We start from the raw sequence: 15,591 nt of genomic DNA, 5'->3' as shown, positions 1-15,591 counted from the left end.
CCACTATGGCAACCCCTGTTATTGCCTGCTTACTGAGCAGTTCTCTATGCATCTATCACATAGCATCTCCAGCCGAGGTAGTTAATCTAGGCCAGGGCTTCTGGCCACAAGCAGGCCAAGGATGTCACTGCACTTGCTCAAAAGCTCAACTTGCAGTTGGAATTCTTTACTAAGATTGAACACCAGGCCAGAGAGCCGACAAGATGGAGGTGGTCAAAGAGCAGCAGGGACGGATGGAAAGGAGCCTTGAGGTGAATAATTTTTTTTTAACCTTTCGCTGGCCACTGATCTCTCTGGTCCAGTGTACACTCAGCAACTCTGGCCCATTGTTCACTTTAAGCTGGGACATCCAGCCATGAGCATGCCCTGGAGATCACTACGATGGCACTAGTTGCAGCCAGACGTCCTGGGCTAGAGAGAACATCAGGCTGGAGATGTGACATGACAGAGGTGTGGAGGACTGGAAATCGAGCAGGGAAAAGTGGGAGAGGACAAAGAGGTGAGAGGTGAGATGACCCTAAGTATTTTGCTTATTTTTTACATCTTACATTTATTATCTTCTATGGTCTGGATAGACTGCAAAGTACAGGATGATTCACTCACTACTTTACTGAAACATTGCTGTAACTTCTTAAAGAGACTGTCAACTGTACTGAAATTTGGACCATTCATACTCTAGCTCAAGAGAAGTGAGACCGCAATGAACCTCAGAGACAGCGATGAGAAACATCCTTGCACTGAGTAGTCTAGTCAGCTTGTCGCTCTACCAGTCATCTCCACTATGAGATAGACTTGCTGCACGCCTTTCTGCATGTTGGCAACTTAGGTGTGGTGCTTGCATTTCACTCCTGCCGAATTCCTTCTTTTGTGAACAATGTACAGATACAGTTTAGAGGATTTTGTTTTTGTGAAAACTTATTAGAAAACTGACTCCTTAAAGAGGTGCCAAAGTGAGTTTCTAAAGAAGTTTGGAAGTCGTCCAAACCAGGTATTCTGTCATTAGTGAATAAGCTGGAACGTACAGGAATATTACTGGATAGGCATGATGGAGGACAACCGAAAATGTCTGAGGAAACAATTCAAGTTGCACAGGCTTTTACAGGAGACAATGATGTTGTATTCCTTATGTCAGCAAACAGTCAAGAAAGTTTATTCAGAAATTGGAAGAGCCCAATCCAGAGATAAGAATTAGTTATTTCTGGATTTTTTTCCGTTTGGGCTGTTTGAAGGGTCGAGTGAACAGTAATACAATTCAACAAATATGGAATGGCTCATGCAGACAGGCTTGGATACGAACGATATGTACAATAGATTGTTTCTTTTAGAAGTTACAGCAATTTTTCTGGGTAAAAAAGAGAGTGAATCTCCTTGTATAATAAAGGACATTAAATTTGGAAGCAATAACTTCTATGCAAATCAAATTTCTCAGTAAAATCTGTGAAAACATGCAAATTTGAATTTTACTGATCCACTCGTTTCTATTTCCAATGTTTCAGTATTCATGTAAGGCCTTCAAAATGAAGAGTTGTGTGATTTTTCCTTGACTACAAAGGCTTTCTAAATTGCCAGAATGATACTTCAAGTGGCACAGTCCCATTTTAGTACCATTTTAGTTTTCCATTTGACCATGATTTTATACATTTTTGTTTCGTATTCCTAACTTTGGCAAAGAAGGCTTTCCTCTTCACAGCATGACATTTCTGACATTCTGCTACAGGCTCATGCCACAGTATAATTTCATGTTCTTGTAATGTGTGGCTGCCGCTGAATGTGATCCCTGGTGATCGTCACTCTGCTATACACTTGTCAAGATGATCTCTCAAGTGACTGTCTCCACTGTAGAAGGGGCGTTGGGGTCATAATGGTCGTTAAAAAAGACTGTCTGCATTATAGCAAGGAGAGAGAAAGCCACTTGAGCTAAAAATGTCATAAAATAGACCTAAAAGTAAGAGGACAAAAGGGCATTCTGCATTTAATACAGGACATCAAACGGAACACAAAACTAAAGCCACTTCATGTTCTGTCCCTCCACGATTAGCCTTTGTACATATTGCAGAAAGTAGATATATATTCAATAGCATCCATTCTATAGATGTAACCTTTGCAATCTTTCAGTTGTCATGGATATATCTCAAGTCCTGTCCTATTATAAATTGATTATGTCAAAAAGAACAAAGCACCATAGTTTAAAATGCTTTGCCCTGTTATTGTAAATTGTGCGTACACACATTTGGTCAATGAAATACATATAGCATATTGGATTTTTTTAAAGAAAGATACAATTCCGGGATTGGATTTACTCTGCAGAAAACATTGTCTCTGAAATATAACAAGATGGCTCATATTTTACCTGCAAGGCCACATAGGCTCCTATATGATTTATTCATTTTCCATTATTAATAAATTGCCGATGTGCTGTAAATGAAAATTTTGCACTAATATCCCCTTATGTCCCCATAGATGATTAAGGTAGGAAGGGACAAAATCCAAGGCGCAAGCACATGGAGTCATATGGAGAAAATACATTCTCCATACTGCTTGTCCAGGTTGGAATATATCTCAAAGAATTACCGTAGTTCCACTAGAAAAATGTAATAGAATTTACTTGTCACAAGTGATTGGTATGTGGACAAAACAGTTAAATTATAAAAAAACATTCTTCATAAAACTCATATACTGTGTTATGCCAAGTACAAAGTGCGGTGGGAGTGTATGACACCAGGATTCAAAAAGTCTCCCTGTGTCATTTACCACCCCTTACTGTGTAACATGGTGTATCCGTGTAGGGAGTATGAAACCAACCCACTCACAGTGTTGACTTGATTGGACTATTACCCTCCTACATGCAATCCTGGAGGATCTGGAGTACTTTAGGTACTCTCTTATAGAGTTCTGTGGGCACAAAAGACTGTTCCTAACTTTAGGAAATATTAGTGATTACATTGAATCAGCATAAATAACCATCAATGTCCCAAACAGTCAAAAAGAAGATATACATGTGGTCAAAATTGTTGGTACCCCTCGTTTAATGACAGAAAAACCCACAATGATCATAGAAATAACTTGAATCTGACAAAAGTAATAATTAATAAAAGAACTATGAAAATGAACAAATGAAAGTCAGACCTTGCTTTTCAGCCATGCTTCCACTGAATTTAAAAAAAAAAATAAATAAAACTCATGAAATAGGCCTGGACAGAAATGTTGGTACCCTTAACTTAATATTTTGATGCACAACCTTTTGAGGCAACAATTTTGACCACGTGTGCATACTGTATATACATAAAATAAGGAAAGAACAACAATAACAAACATTTGGATCCCTGCCAAAGTTATTACACTGTACTAGATTACTAGAGGGCAGACTCTTGAAAGCCCCCCGTAAATAATTCATGTGAATTGGTAATGGTGCTCCATGTATGGTGACTACTGTATGTATGGCATTGTGCAGTATGAAGAATTGGAATCAATGAAGGGCACCCAAATCCTGTTGCTTGCAAACAGGGATTACACATGGGTGCCAAGAGTCGGCCTCTCTCAAAGTTAAAATTGAGGGCTTATCCTAAGGATATCCCTTAAAATTACAGTCTTTTTCAACAAGGGATATATAGTGGAAGTAATATTGTGGATCCAACATTAATGGATATGATTTGAGTAAAACGTTCAAGAGATGAACACCCAAATGTTTAAAAGAAAATTCTCAAAAAGGGATGTGATAACAGGAAAGATGGAGGAACTATGTCTGCTCTAGATGGGGGTGGTGTTCTTCAATGTGTGGTCCTATTAATAGGTTTTGCTGTACTTGTCTTTTAAATATTGTCTTGGGTCCATAAACATTTGAGTTTTCTAAATCTTTTGCATTGTTCTAGCAAATTCTCTGAGTTTAAAGAGAGTCAGTGCCATCTAATGATCTTATTTCTGGTGCTTATATTCAGAATATGTAATAGGTCCTGTTTTTTGTATTTCTATTCTCATTGTTTTCCCATCGATGTGCATGAATCCTAGGTCTTCACATGACATGGTGGTTCTGGGGATCACAGTGATCTAAACCTAGAAATAGCCAGAGGCAGTGCCCAAGTTGTAACTTGTTTTATTTGAGGGGATTATAAGAGCACTAAAGACATTTTTTATAGTACACAATAGTGCTTTAGAACAACCATTGCATTTCATCATGAGTATTAAAGAAGAGTTTTCGCTTTACAATAATATACATATTTTTTAACCTGGTCTAAATACAGTTAATTTCCTGAATGTCACTTTTTTTATTTTCATGTTCCTGCACCCCTCCATTCCAGAGTTATGACCACCTCCTCTCTGTATGTAAATCTAGTCTTGTGAGCCCAAGGTAGCATGGTCTTCGAGAAGAATAACAGTTGAAGACCATGTCCCCTTGGCTAAGAAGTCTAGATTTATATACAGGGTAGAGGGGGCCTTATCTCAGGAAAGAAGAAGCACATGAATAAAAAATAATTTAAAAAAAAACGCCAGATTCAGTAGATCAGCATTTAGGCCAAGTAAAAAATAACTGAGATAACTATATCGAGGGACAGGGCCTCTTCATCATGTCATAATAATTGGTTTATTATATCATCTTTCCGGTTTATTTCTGATACTTTAGTAACGTCTTGTAAGCCATGGTTGTCACAGCGCTCTGCACGCCATTGCTTCTCCATATTTGCTATGTCTACAAACATTTTTATCATTTATCCTTAGCGCTGGTTAGATGACCTCTGGGATATATTGATGTTTGTGTTATGTCTGCTATAGCAGTCACAGCTGACGATCACACAAGATACACTAGATGCTTTTTCAGATTTGTTCTCTGCAGTATGTAAAAGGAAAGCTCCTGCGACACAAAAGTTACTGGAGTCAGACAGAAATCCGTATTATCTATGGAAAAACACAGAATTAATTATGGTCTAGACAAAATGAATGAAAACAAGAAGCCTAATGTATGACTCACGTAGAAATGAAAGGCTGCAAATTAGAGGCCATTTAAAGGAAAATAGTGTTTGGCTGCAAAGGAATTTTCAGACAATAGTCACATTTTAGATAAAAGTGCTCAATATGTGATATGGCACCGCAGATGGAAGAATGTCGCAGTGATGAGCCGCAGCTGCCGGTAGACATGCACTGCTTTCATCTGATTTACAGACTTATTGATGCTTGGCTTCTTATGTAACTGATGGTCTGTGCCCGGCTGAGGATTACACACAGGGACTTGCCGTGATCTTAGACCCATTCACTACAGGTGTGGAGGCTTAAACCTCCTCGGTTGCCTCAGATGTAAACAGGAAAAGTCAGTAAATTATGTGTGCTACACCAGAATCCATCCTCCATGGATAATTCTATTGTGCATCTGCTGACATCCCCACCCTTCAATTCTACACGAAATAACAATATTACAGAAACATGCTGTTTTATGGAGAACTGATATTGTACTGTGCCAGGTCCCCCTAATGTTTAGTTGGGGGGCAGAACTGGCACTAGGTACCAAACCAGTAAATATAAGACTTGGTTATTGATTGATTTTAAAGATTTCTATACCGCAGAGGTTCTAACTGATGAATTGTTTACTACAGACCACCCATAGAAGACAGTCAAACGCTCCTGACCCCGGTAGTATCCTGTGGACCACCTGGCGCATTGATGACAAGACCGGTCATAATAACAATGCACCATTGTACAGAAACAAACGAAGAAGATTGGAAGATACAACTTAAAGAACAGTCTGTGCAAGGACAGTGGGAGGTGAGACATGTCATTTTTTATCTCACCATCTATCTAACCCGTATCTATCTATCTATCTATCTATCTATCTATCTATCTATCTATCTATCTATCTATCGATCTATCTATCATCTATCATCTATCTATTCTATCTATGTATCTTTTGACAGGTACATTGATGCAATGGCACAGATAATGAGGAGACAGTGGTACTTAACTAACAATTATTTATTTGATTAACACCATTATAAAGGTACCTGGTGCCTATGGCACAATATCATAGTAACATAGTAACATAGTTAGTAAGGCCGAAAAAAGACATTTGTCCATCCAGTTCAGCCTATATTCCATCATAATAAATACCCAGATCTACGTCCTTCTACAGAACCTAATAATTGTATGATACAATATTGTTCTGCTCCAGGAAGACATCCAGGCCTCTCTTGAACCCCTCGACTGAGTTCGCCAATATCAAATGTAATGAAATGAATAGTGGCAATACCATGAAATATGGCAAATTAATAACACGATACTATGGCTAAACAGGATATTTATATAATACAACATACAATATTAGTTACACACCACCACTCTATATTCACAACTAAGCACCTATTGTCATGAGTAACTTCTCGGTCCTTGTTCCTCAACCTAGGGTGCGTCACTGTCAATAACGCCCCCTTCGCCACTCCCCGACTAATATGAAGTGCCGTATAGGCCCCTACAGGAGCCTACATTACTCACCGTTAGGCTACAAGTTTTGCATTGTTAGGTCACTCGATACACCCGACACCCTGGCTGCCTTCATTTTCTGAAGCATCGCCCCAATTCTTTCCCTCCCCACGTGTATCGTACATTTGCATCAGGGTTGTGGCTCATACAAATGTCCATCTCCAGCAACCTGGACTTGGGTCTCTCATCTGTGTCTGGTCTCTTGGGTCTGCATTCGGGTTTGGTCTCTTGGATCTTTATGTTGCCATTTTACTTGGATCCGCTGCACCCTGTTAGTGCAATTGTATTGAGGCCCATTTAGACAGGTAAGCACCTCTGCCTGTTTTTGGTTTGTTTTCTTGAATATTGGAGGATTTTTTCCTCTTTTTGTGGTTTTCATGTTAGAGTATGACTGGCAAACGTAAGGACCCTTGACGCGGGTTGCCAGCTTACATATTTTGGCCAGAATATCAACCAATACCTTACATATATTGATATGTTTTTTTTTGCACATTGAATTTTTTTCAGGGTGCAGTTGAGCCCAAATGGTTCTGTACACTGTGGCCTCTGTTCACACAGGATGCATCATAGTTAGCACTGGGCAGCCCGCCATAGTGCGTCATTAATAGGCTGAGAACCAGATGCTCTGCATTCCTTGTGTGAACATTGCCACATACAGAGTATATTTTTTTGCATTGGTGTGCCACACGGCCAATCCCTGATTTAAGGCTGGCTGTTTCATTTGGAATTGCACCTGTGCAGTTGCCATTTTACTTGGGTCCGCTGCACCCTGTTAGTGTAGTTGTATTGAGGCCCATTTAGACAGGTAAGCATCTCTGCCTGTTTTTGGTTTGTTCTCTTGGATCTTTACTCTGGTCTGGTCACTTGAGTTTTTCACTTGGGTCTAGTTTCTGATTTTCACTCGGGTCTGGTCTCTTGGATCTTCACCTGGGTCTGGTCTCTCAGATCTTCTCTCAGGTCTGGTGTCTCGGATCTTCACTCAGTCTGGTCTCTCTGATCTTCACTCGGGTCTGGTCTCTCAAATTGTCACTCAGATCTGGTCTCTGATCTTCACTCAGGTCTGGTCTCTCGGATCTTCGCTCGGGTCTGGTCTGTTGGATCTTCACTCGGGTCTGGTCTCTCATATCTACTTGGGTCTGGTCTCTCAGATCTTCACTTAGGACTGGTCTCTCAGATCTTCACTCAGGTCTGGTCTCACGGATTTTCACTCGGGTCTGGTCTCTTGTAATGGTGCCTATAAGACAAATCTGCTGCTCACAAGACCATCTTGCTACAGGTCCAGAAGATGACACTCTTCTTCTTTTCAGCCTTCCTGGGCCTTTTATAATTATCTATTGCACCATAGCTGTCACCTGACCTGGCCTGTCCTCCAATCTCTTCCCTCAGAAGATGTGTACTTTGCTCTATAGTTCCTACTAATGTAGGAACTCTCTATGCTTTCTCCTTTCTTAGCATCTTTAGTCATCAGATGGCGATGTTCATTCATTACTATGTGTTTCTTCTCACTCGTTCATCCCATTACATATCTACATATCCATATATCCATCTATCTATAAATCTATCTATCCATCTTTCTTTCCCATTTGTATACTTCCTATCTGTCTGTCGGTCAGTCTGCCTCTCTATTATTGGTATAAAGCGAAGATGATCAAATCAATTCGCAGGTCACATCGTATTCTGTGGCCATCAGACAGGATTCCTTCGAACCTTCAAATCAGAAGTGGCTGCAAGGATTCCAGCAGGTAGAAGGTGGTTTGCAGGGCTTTCATCTGGTGGCAAAGGACTACCAATTGTATCACTTGACCAGGGACCTGCGAGTCGATTTGCTCATCTCTAGTATACATGCATTAGTACATTGTGTATTTGTTTGTAATTTTATTAACTGCCAGTCTTTTTTTCCTTGTTTCTTCATTATGTTTTTATCTGTCCATTTCCAATTATTATTTCCTGTAAAGCAGCTCATTAGGATCCATATTACACATGCCCTGCACTATTATGCTGGATAGAACTCAGATAACTATATAACCATATGATATCTAAGTCTGGCTCAGTAGAAACACAGCTTGTCTAAGTGTTGCAGCCCTAATATTGGCTATACCATCAAGCTGGGACTTGGCTTAATTTGCAAATGGCAAATCAGAAGCCCTCTTATTTTTGTAACATAAATCTATAGCCACATTTGTGGATATACAGTACTAGCTATTGAACCCGTTCTATGCCCGGGTGGCGAGCATTTATATTGGTATATGGTCTCCATCCTGGTATGTGCTGCTCCCATCCTGCGCCTCCATCCTGTCATGTGCTGCTCCCATCCTGCGCCCCCATCCTGTCATGTGCTGCTCCCATCCTGCGCCACCGTTCTGTAATTTGCTGCTCCCATCCATATGCCCCATACGCTGCTCCATAAAGGTTAATGGCCCCCATAAGATGCTCCATAGTATATGCCTCATATGCTGCTCCATTATGGTTGATGGCCCCCATAAGATGCTCCATAGTATATGCTTCGTATGCTGCACCATTATGGTTGATGGCCCCCATAAGATGCTCCATAGTACATGCCCCGTATACTGCTCCATTATGCTTGATGGCCCCCATAAGATGCTCCATGGTATTATATGCCCCGTATACTGCTCCATTATGGTTGATGGCCCCCATAAGATGCTCCATAGTACATGCCTCATATGCTGCGCCATTATGGTTGATGGCCCCCATAAGATGCTCCATAGTATTATATGACCCGTATGCTGCTGCGATATATAAAAAAAAATAACATACTCACCTATCGTCGCTGGGCACCAGGTGCTGGGGGGCCTGAGCAGGCAGGGACACCAGCGCGCTGTGGGGGTCAGGTGCCGGAGTCGCCGCTAGCTCAGGCCCCTGACACTTGCTATAGTCACCTGTCCCGTTCCAGTGCTGCGTGCCACTCCGTCTGGCTGTGACTGTTCAGTCAGAGGGCGGCGCGCATTAAGCGCGTCATCGCGCCCTCTGAACTTAACGTCACAGGCAGAGGATCCGGAACACGGAGCGGCGCACAGCGCTGGAATGGGACAGGTGAATATAGCTCATACTCACCCTCCTGGCACGTCCCTGCTTCTCCGTTGGAGATTGTGGTGTGCGTTTAGTGCTTACGCATACCACGATCTCCTGGGAGCGTCACTCTGTGGGGTCCAGACTGCGCCGGCGCTTGCGCTTGCGCAGTCTATAAAGGCTTCGGAAAGAGTGACGCTCCCAGCGTTATATTATAGATTACAATTTTGAACAACCTCTATATTACAAAATAATTGCTATTCTGGCCCCTGATACATTGGTGACTAAAAATGTTAGGTAAAGACTAATACATAGGTTGAGAATATGTTTATTCGGGGGATTCCTCAAATTTTTTTGCTATTTTTTTAAATGTTTTTCTATGGACTTCAAGGGAAAAAAAATCTAAATATTGGCCGTTTTCTTCATTTTCCCTGCATCTACTGGCTGATTTACTACATATGAACTACTATTTGGTTCAGTTAGACTGTTGTACTTGCCATTGCTGACACCCAGTGGCCAAACTTTGTAATTGCAGTAAGTTAGTATTTTGATTATGTTAATAAAACAAAGTAGATGTTTACAAAAGTGTACTGGATTAACGCAATACTATAAAGGGATTGTCTAATCTTTTTAATAAGTGAAATTGCAAAGTTTTTGAAAAAAACAAGCAACTTTGCAATTTAACTTTTAATAAAACTCCTCTCTTTTCTCAAGAAGAGAGGTAATTTTGATTATTTTAATTTTGTATTATTTACTTCTCATTGCATAGGTTACATCTGCAGTCTAATAGTGGTGGCTGGTAATGCAGTCAAAGGGTGCAGCTCTTGGAAAATCATTGCTATAGAGTTTAAGTGCTTTTCTGGTGCTGCTGAATCACTGGATCCTGCCAGTCTGCGGTCCCCTGTGCTCATCTTATGCTGTAGAAGGCACAATCCAAAATGCTTGCAGCTTAGGATAGTGCACAGCTTGGGGCAACGCACAGCCATGCTGCTATATCAAGCTGTCAATCATTTAAGAGTGCACCGCTCCCTCGCAAATAGGAAGCTGGGAGGAAGTGGAGCGGTGCGCTTCTGAATTATGAAGATGAGAACAGCCAAGGCAATAATCATAATAAGTGGTAGTACTGTACATGTGGCTCCCACTATACATTCTCAAAACCAAGGCAGGTCAACCATGCTGGAGCTTTGTGTTAGATAATTATATTGTCTGGCAACCACTTTTTTCTTCTCCTTTCATTGATTTTTACACATTTTCAGCTTGTAGTTATTCCCCAGTATTAGTGATGGGCGAGTATACTTGTTTCTCGGGTTTTCCTGACACTCGGGTGTCCTCTGAGTATTTTGGCGTGCATGGAGATTTAGTTTTTGCCGACACAGCTTCATGACTTGCGGCTGCTGGACAGCCTGAATGCATGGATACCCTAACAAACAGGCAATCCATGCATGTATTCAGGCTGTCCAGCAGCCACAAATCATGCAGCTGTGTCGGCAAAAACTAAATCTTCATGCACGCCAAAATACTCAGAGGACACCTGAACGTGCTCGGGAAAGCCCGAGCAATGAGTATGCTTGCTCATCACCACCCAGTTTGTCTTTATGAAGAATCACAGCCAATTAATACATTCAACAATATGTACAAGACAATGTCACTGAAATATATTGTATCTACTATTTAGGATCTTAATAAAGTTAAAAACCTTTTACCAAATTGTTCACACTGAACTGAACAACCAATAAAATAGTTGCTGCAGAGCAGAATAAAAAATTTTTTTTTTAATTTTGCCTCTCCGCTGCAGAAATATTAGCAATTAAGTTATTTGCCACATAATGAGTTACTTTTTAAATTCCAAGTGGTTGTTATCATAGATGTCACTTAGGGCGTGTACTTCTTCTCCCTGTACGATGCTGAACAATTATAAGCAGTTATCAACACTTAAAGGAAATAAAAAGAAGCTTAATGCAGGTTTCACAGTGTGTAACGATATAGGTCTGATCTCCTGGTCTAACTTCCGCCATAAGTGGAGGGCCAGTGCAACTGAGCATAGCTGTGTCACATCACAAACCTTTTATCAGCTCTCCCGATTACTGAGTGTGTCAGTAATCACACTTACACCCTTGAAATTGTTCCGGAAAATTATTTCAATTACATATGTTTGTTTTGTTATACACATGTTTATTTTCTTTGTGTGTTTTGGAAAAACACACAAAAACAAACAGAGAAAAAAAGGCAAATTGGACGGCATTTCACATGGATAAAATTGTTGGCACCCTCAACTTAATATTTGGTTGCTCAAGCTTTGGAATAAATAACTGCAGCCAATCACTTCCTATCACCATCAACATGCTTCTTACACTTCTCAACTGGAATTTTGGACCACTCTTTTTTTGCATACTGCTCCAGGTCTCTTATATTTGAAAAGTGCCCTCTCCCAACAACAATTTTAAGATCTCACCACAGGTGTTCAATTGAGTTTAGATCCAGACTCATTGCTGGCCATTTTAGAATGCTGAGTGCTTTTTTCCATCGATTTCCAATTGCTTCTTGAACTATGTTTAGGGTCAGTCATTGTTGTGCTGGAATACCGAAGACCTAGGATGCAAATGCAGCTTTCTGACACAGGGCAATACATTGGAATCCAAAATCCTTTAGTAACCTTCAGATTTCATGATGCTATGCACACAGTCAAGGCACTCAGTGCCAGAGGCAAGAAAAAAATCCTTAAATATTTTGAACCTCCACCATATTTGATTGTAGGTGCTGTGTTCTTTTTTTTGTTGGCATCATTCTGTTTTCGTAAATGGTAGAATGATGTGCTTTACAAAAAAGCTCTATCTTGCTCTCATCTGTAAACAGGACGCTTTCCCAGAATGAGTTTAGTCTACTCTTGTATATTTTGGCAAACTGTAGTCAAGCTATTACAGGTCCTTCTCAAAAAATTAGCATATAGTGTTAAATTTCATTATTTACCATAATGTAATGATTACAATTAAACTTTCATATATTATAGATTCATTATCCACCAACTGAAATTTGTCAGGTCTTTTATTGTTTTAATACTGATGATTTTGGCATACAACTCCTGATAACCCAAAAAACCTGTCTCAATAAATTAGCATATTTCACCCATCCAATCAAATAAAAGTGTTTTTTAATAACAAACAAAAAAACCAACAAATAATAATGTTCAGTTATGCACTCAATACTTGGTCGGGAATCCTTTGGCAGAAATGACTGCTTCAATGCGGCGTGGCATGGAGGCAATCAGCCTGTGACACTGCTGAGATGTTATGGAGGCCCAGGATGCTTCAATAGCGGCCTTAAGCTCATCCAGAGTGTTGGGTCTTGCGTCTCTCAACTTTCTCTTCACAATATCCCACAGATTCTCTATGGGGTTCAGGTCAGGAGAGTTGGCAGGCCAATTGAGCACAGTAATACCATGGTCAGTAAACCATTTACCAGTGGTTTTGGCACTGTGAGCAGGTGCCAGGTCGTGCTGAAAAATGAAATCTTCATCTCCATAAAGCATTTCAGCCGATGGAAGCATGAAGTGCTCCAAAATCTCCTGATAGCTAGCTGCATTGACCCTGCCCTTGATGAAACACAGTGGACCAACACCAGCAGCTGACATGGCACCCCACACCATCACTGACTGTGGATACTTGACACTGGACTTCAGGCATTTTGGCATTTCCTTCTCCCCAGTCTTCCTCCAGACTCTGGCACCTTGATTTCCGAATGACATGCAAAATTTGCTTTCATCAGAAAAAAGTACTTGGGACCACTTAGCAACAGTCCAGTGCTGCTTCTCTGTAGCTCAAAAGTGGCTTTACCTGGGGAATGCGGCACCTGTAGCCCATTTCCTGCACACGCCTGTGCACGGTGGCTCTGGATGTTTCCACACCAGACTCGGTCCACTGCTTCCTCAGGTTCCCCAAGGTCTGGAATCGGTCCTTCTCCACAATCTTCCTCAGGGTCCGGTCTCCTCTTCTCGTTGTACAGCGTTTTCTGCCACATTGTTTCCTTCCAACAGACTTACCATTGAGGTGCCTTGATACAGCACTCTGGGAACAGCCTATTTGTTGAGAAATTTCTTTCTGGGTCTTACCCTCTTGCTTGAGGGTGTCAATGATGGCCTTCTTGACATCTGTCCGGTCGCTAGTCTTACCCATGATGGGGGTTTTGAGTAATGAACCAGGCAGGGAGTTTATAAAAGCCTCAGGTATCTTTTGCATGTGTTTAGAGTTAATTAGTTGATTCAGAAGATTAGGGTAATAGGTCGTTTAGAGAACCTTTTCTTGATATGCTAATTTATTGAGACAGGTTTTTTGGGTTATCAGGAGTTGTATGCCAAAATCATAAGTATTAAAACAATAAAAGACCTGACAAATTTCAGTTGGTGGATAATGAATCTATAATATATGAAAGTTTAATTGTAATCATTACATTATGGTAAATAATGAAATTTAACACTATATGCTAATTTTTTGAGAAGGACCTGTATATGTCTCTGTGTCAGCAGTGGGTTCCTCCTAGGTCTAAACATGTGCAATTGCAATAATTTTTGGGGAGAAATACTTCATTTTCTGGAACAATTTTAAGGGCACCAACACTTTCAGCCATTACTGTATGCCTTCTCTGCTCAAGCAACTTGTACTTACCTTCATGCCACCTCTGATCCTCATAAGATCTCCTTCTTTACTCCCCTCTTATTTCTTCTTCCCACAACCGCATCCAAGACTTCTCCTGTGCTTCCCCCATACTCTGGATCTTTCTACCCCAACACATCAGACTCTCACCTACCTCAACCTACTAAACTGCCGCACAACCAGCTCTACCCTCTCCTAGTGTATCCTCACCCATCCCCTGTAGACTGTAAGCCCTCACAGGCAGGGTCCTCCCTCCTTCTGTACCTGATAGTGCCTTGTTTTTTGCTCATGTTTATTGTTTTTGTCTATATTTGCCCCCTTTTCACATGTAAAGCGCCATGGAATAAATGGCGCTATAAAAAATGTATAATAATAATAATTATATTACTTGCTCTGTAGTGAGATTAGTGCTGCATTACATGTCACATATCTCACCTGCCTGATGTAGACTACTTCTGAGTAAGTTGTAAAGACACCGTGCTCTTATCTCATTGCACAATAAGAACAAGTTGAACACAAAAGACAAAATTGTGATTACCAACACATCTCTGAATAGACATGACAGTGCTAGTAGAGGAGAAAAGCTGATGGAAGGGGTTGTAATGTGACACAGCTAAAGTCAGCTGCGCTGCCCCTCCCCACACACTGACTTGTACAGGAGGTTACAGCAGGATATTATAGCTGTATCATTTCATGTTGCATACTGAGGAACCTAAGCTACGTTGAGGGTGTATTCTTCTTTCCTTTGAGTGTTTGTGCCTGCTTATGATTAGTTAGCATCATACAGATAGAAGAAGTACATGCCTCTAGTGAAAACTATCTGATAACAACCACCTGTATTTAAAAAAATTAACTCATTTCGTGCCAAAGATTTTTAATATTTCCACAACAGAAAGGCAAAGTTAAAAATAAGTTAATTATGATGATTTTTTTTCTCACTTGTCATATGTCTACATTTCATATATAATTAGTTTTTTTTTAAAGTAGCAGCTAGATGCTATACTGTGGCTCCATATGACATCAGATTTTTTTTACACAAACATAGACTTGAATGGGTGAGTCTAACACGATTTAAGGAACAAACTAGAATATGACGTGATTTTTTTTCACATGCAGATTGGGTCAGTGAAAAAAATTGTTCACTTTCACTGTCCCATTGAATAACATTGGTCCAAGTGCTGTCCTTTGTTTTCACAGATAGGGACAAAAATACAGTCACGTGAACGAGACCTTAATGAGTAACACTTTATTGGAGAATTGCTACTTAATACAATTTGATACTCTGTACAGCATTTTCCTAGTAGGCATTCATTATTTCGACAACTGAAATGATTTTACATATTACTCAGTGCATTTATGCAAAATACATTGTATTTTTAGGGAAAATGTTCCTTTTTACGCGCAGAGTTCAGATTTAGAACTGAATTATATTTGTCTCTTCTACAACTGGCAGATA

The 15,591-nt window shown here is 40.4% G+C and overlaps 1 protein-coding gene across 2 annotated transcripts in view; it reads left to right on the top strand.

The window, feature by feature from the left end:
• The window catches only part of UNC5C (unc-5 netrin receptor C), a 554,596-nt gene that overhangs the window by 519,841 nt on the left and 19,164 nt on the right, over positions 1-15,591 (top strand). For both annotated transcript variants that reach the window (XM_069743602.1, XM_069743601.1), the window contains one exon: positions 5,583-5,751. In XM_069743602.1, the coding sequence (XP_069599703.1) occupies positions 5,583-5,751 (169 nt within the window). The remainder of the gene's footprint in view (positions 1-5,582; positions 5,752-15,591) is intronic.

This window comes from Ranitomeya imitator, chromosome 1 (genome assembly GCF_032444005.1).
Source record: "Ranitomeya imitator isolate aRanImi1 chromosome 1, aRanImi1.pri, whole genome shotgun sequence".
NCBI lineage: Eukaryota > Metazoa > Chordata > Amphibia > Anura > Dendrobatidae > Ranitomeya > Ranitomeya imitator.
The sequence above is the reverse complement of the archived record's forward strand: the minus strand, read 5'-3'. Positions and strand labels throughout refer to the sequence as shown.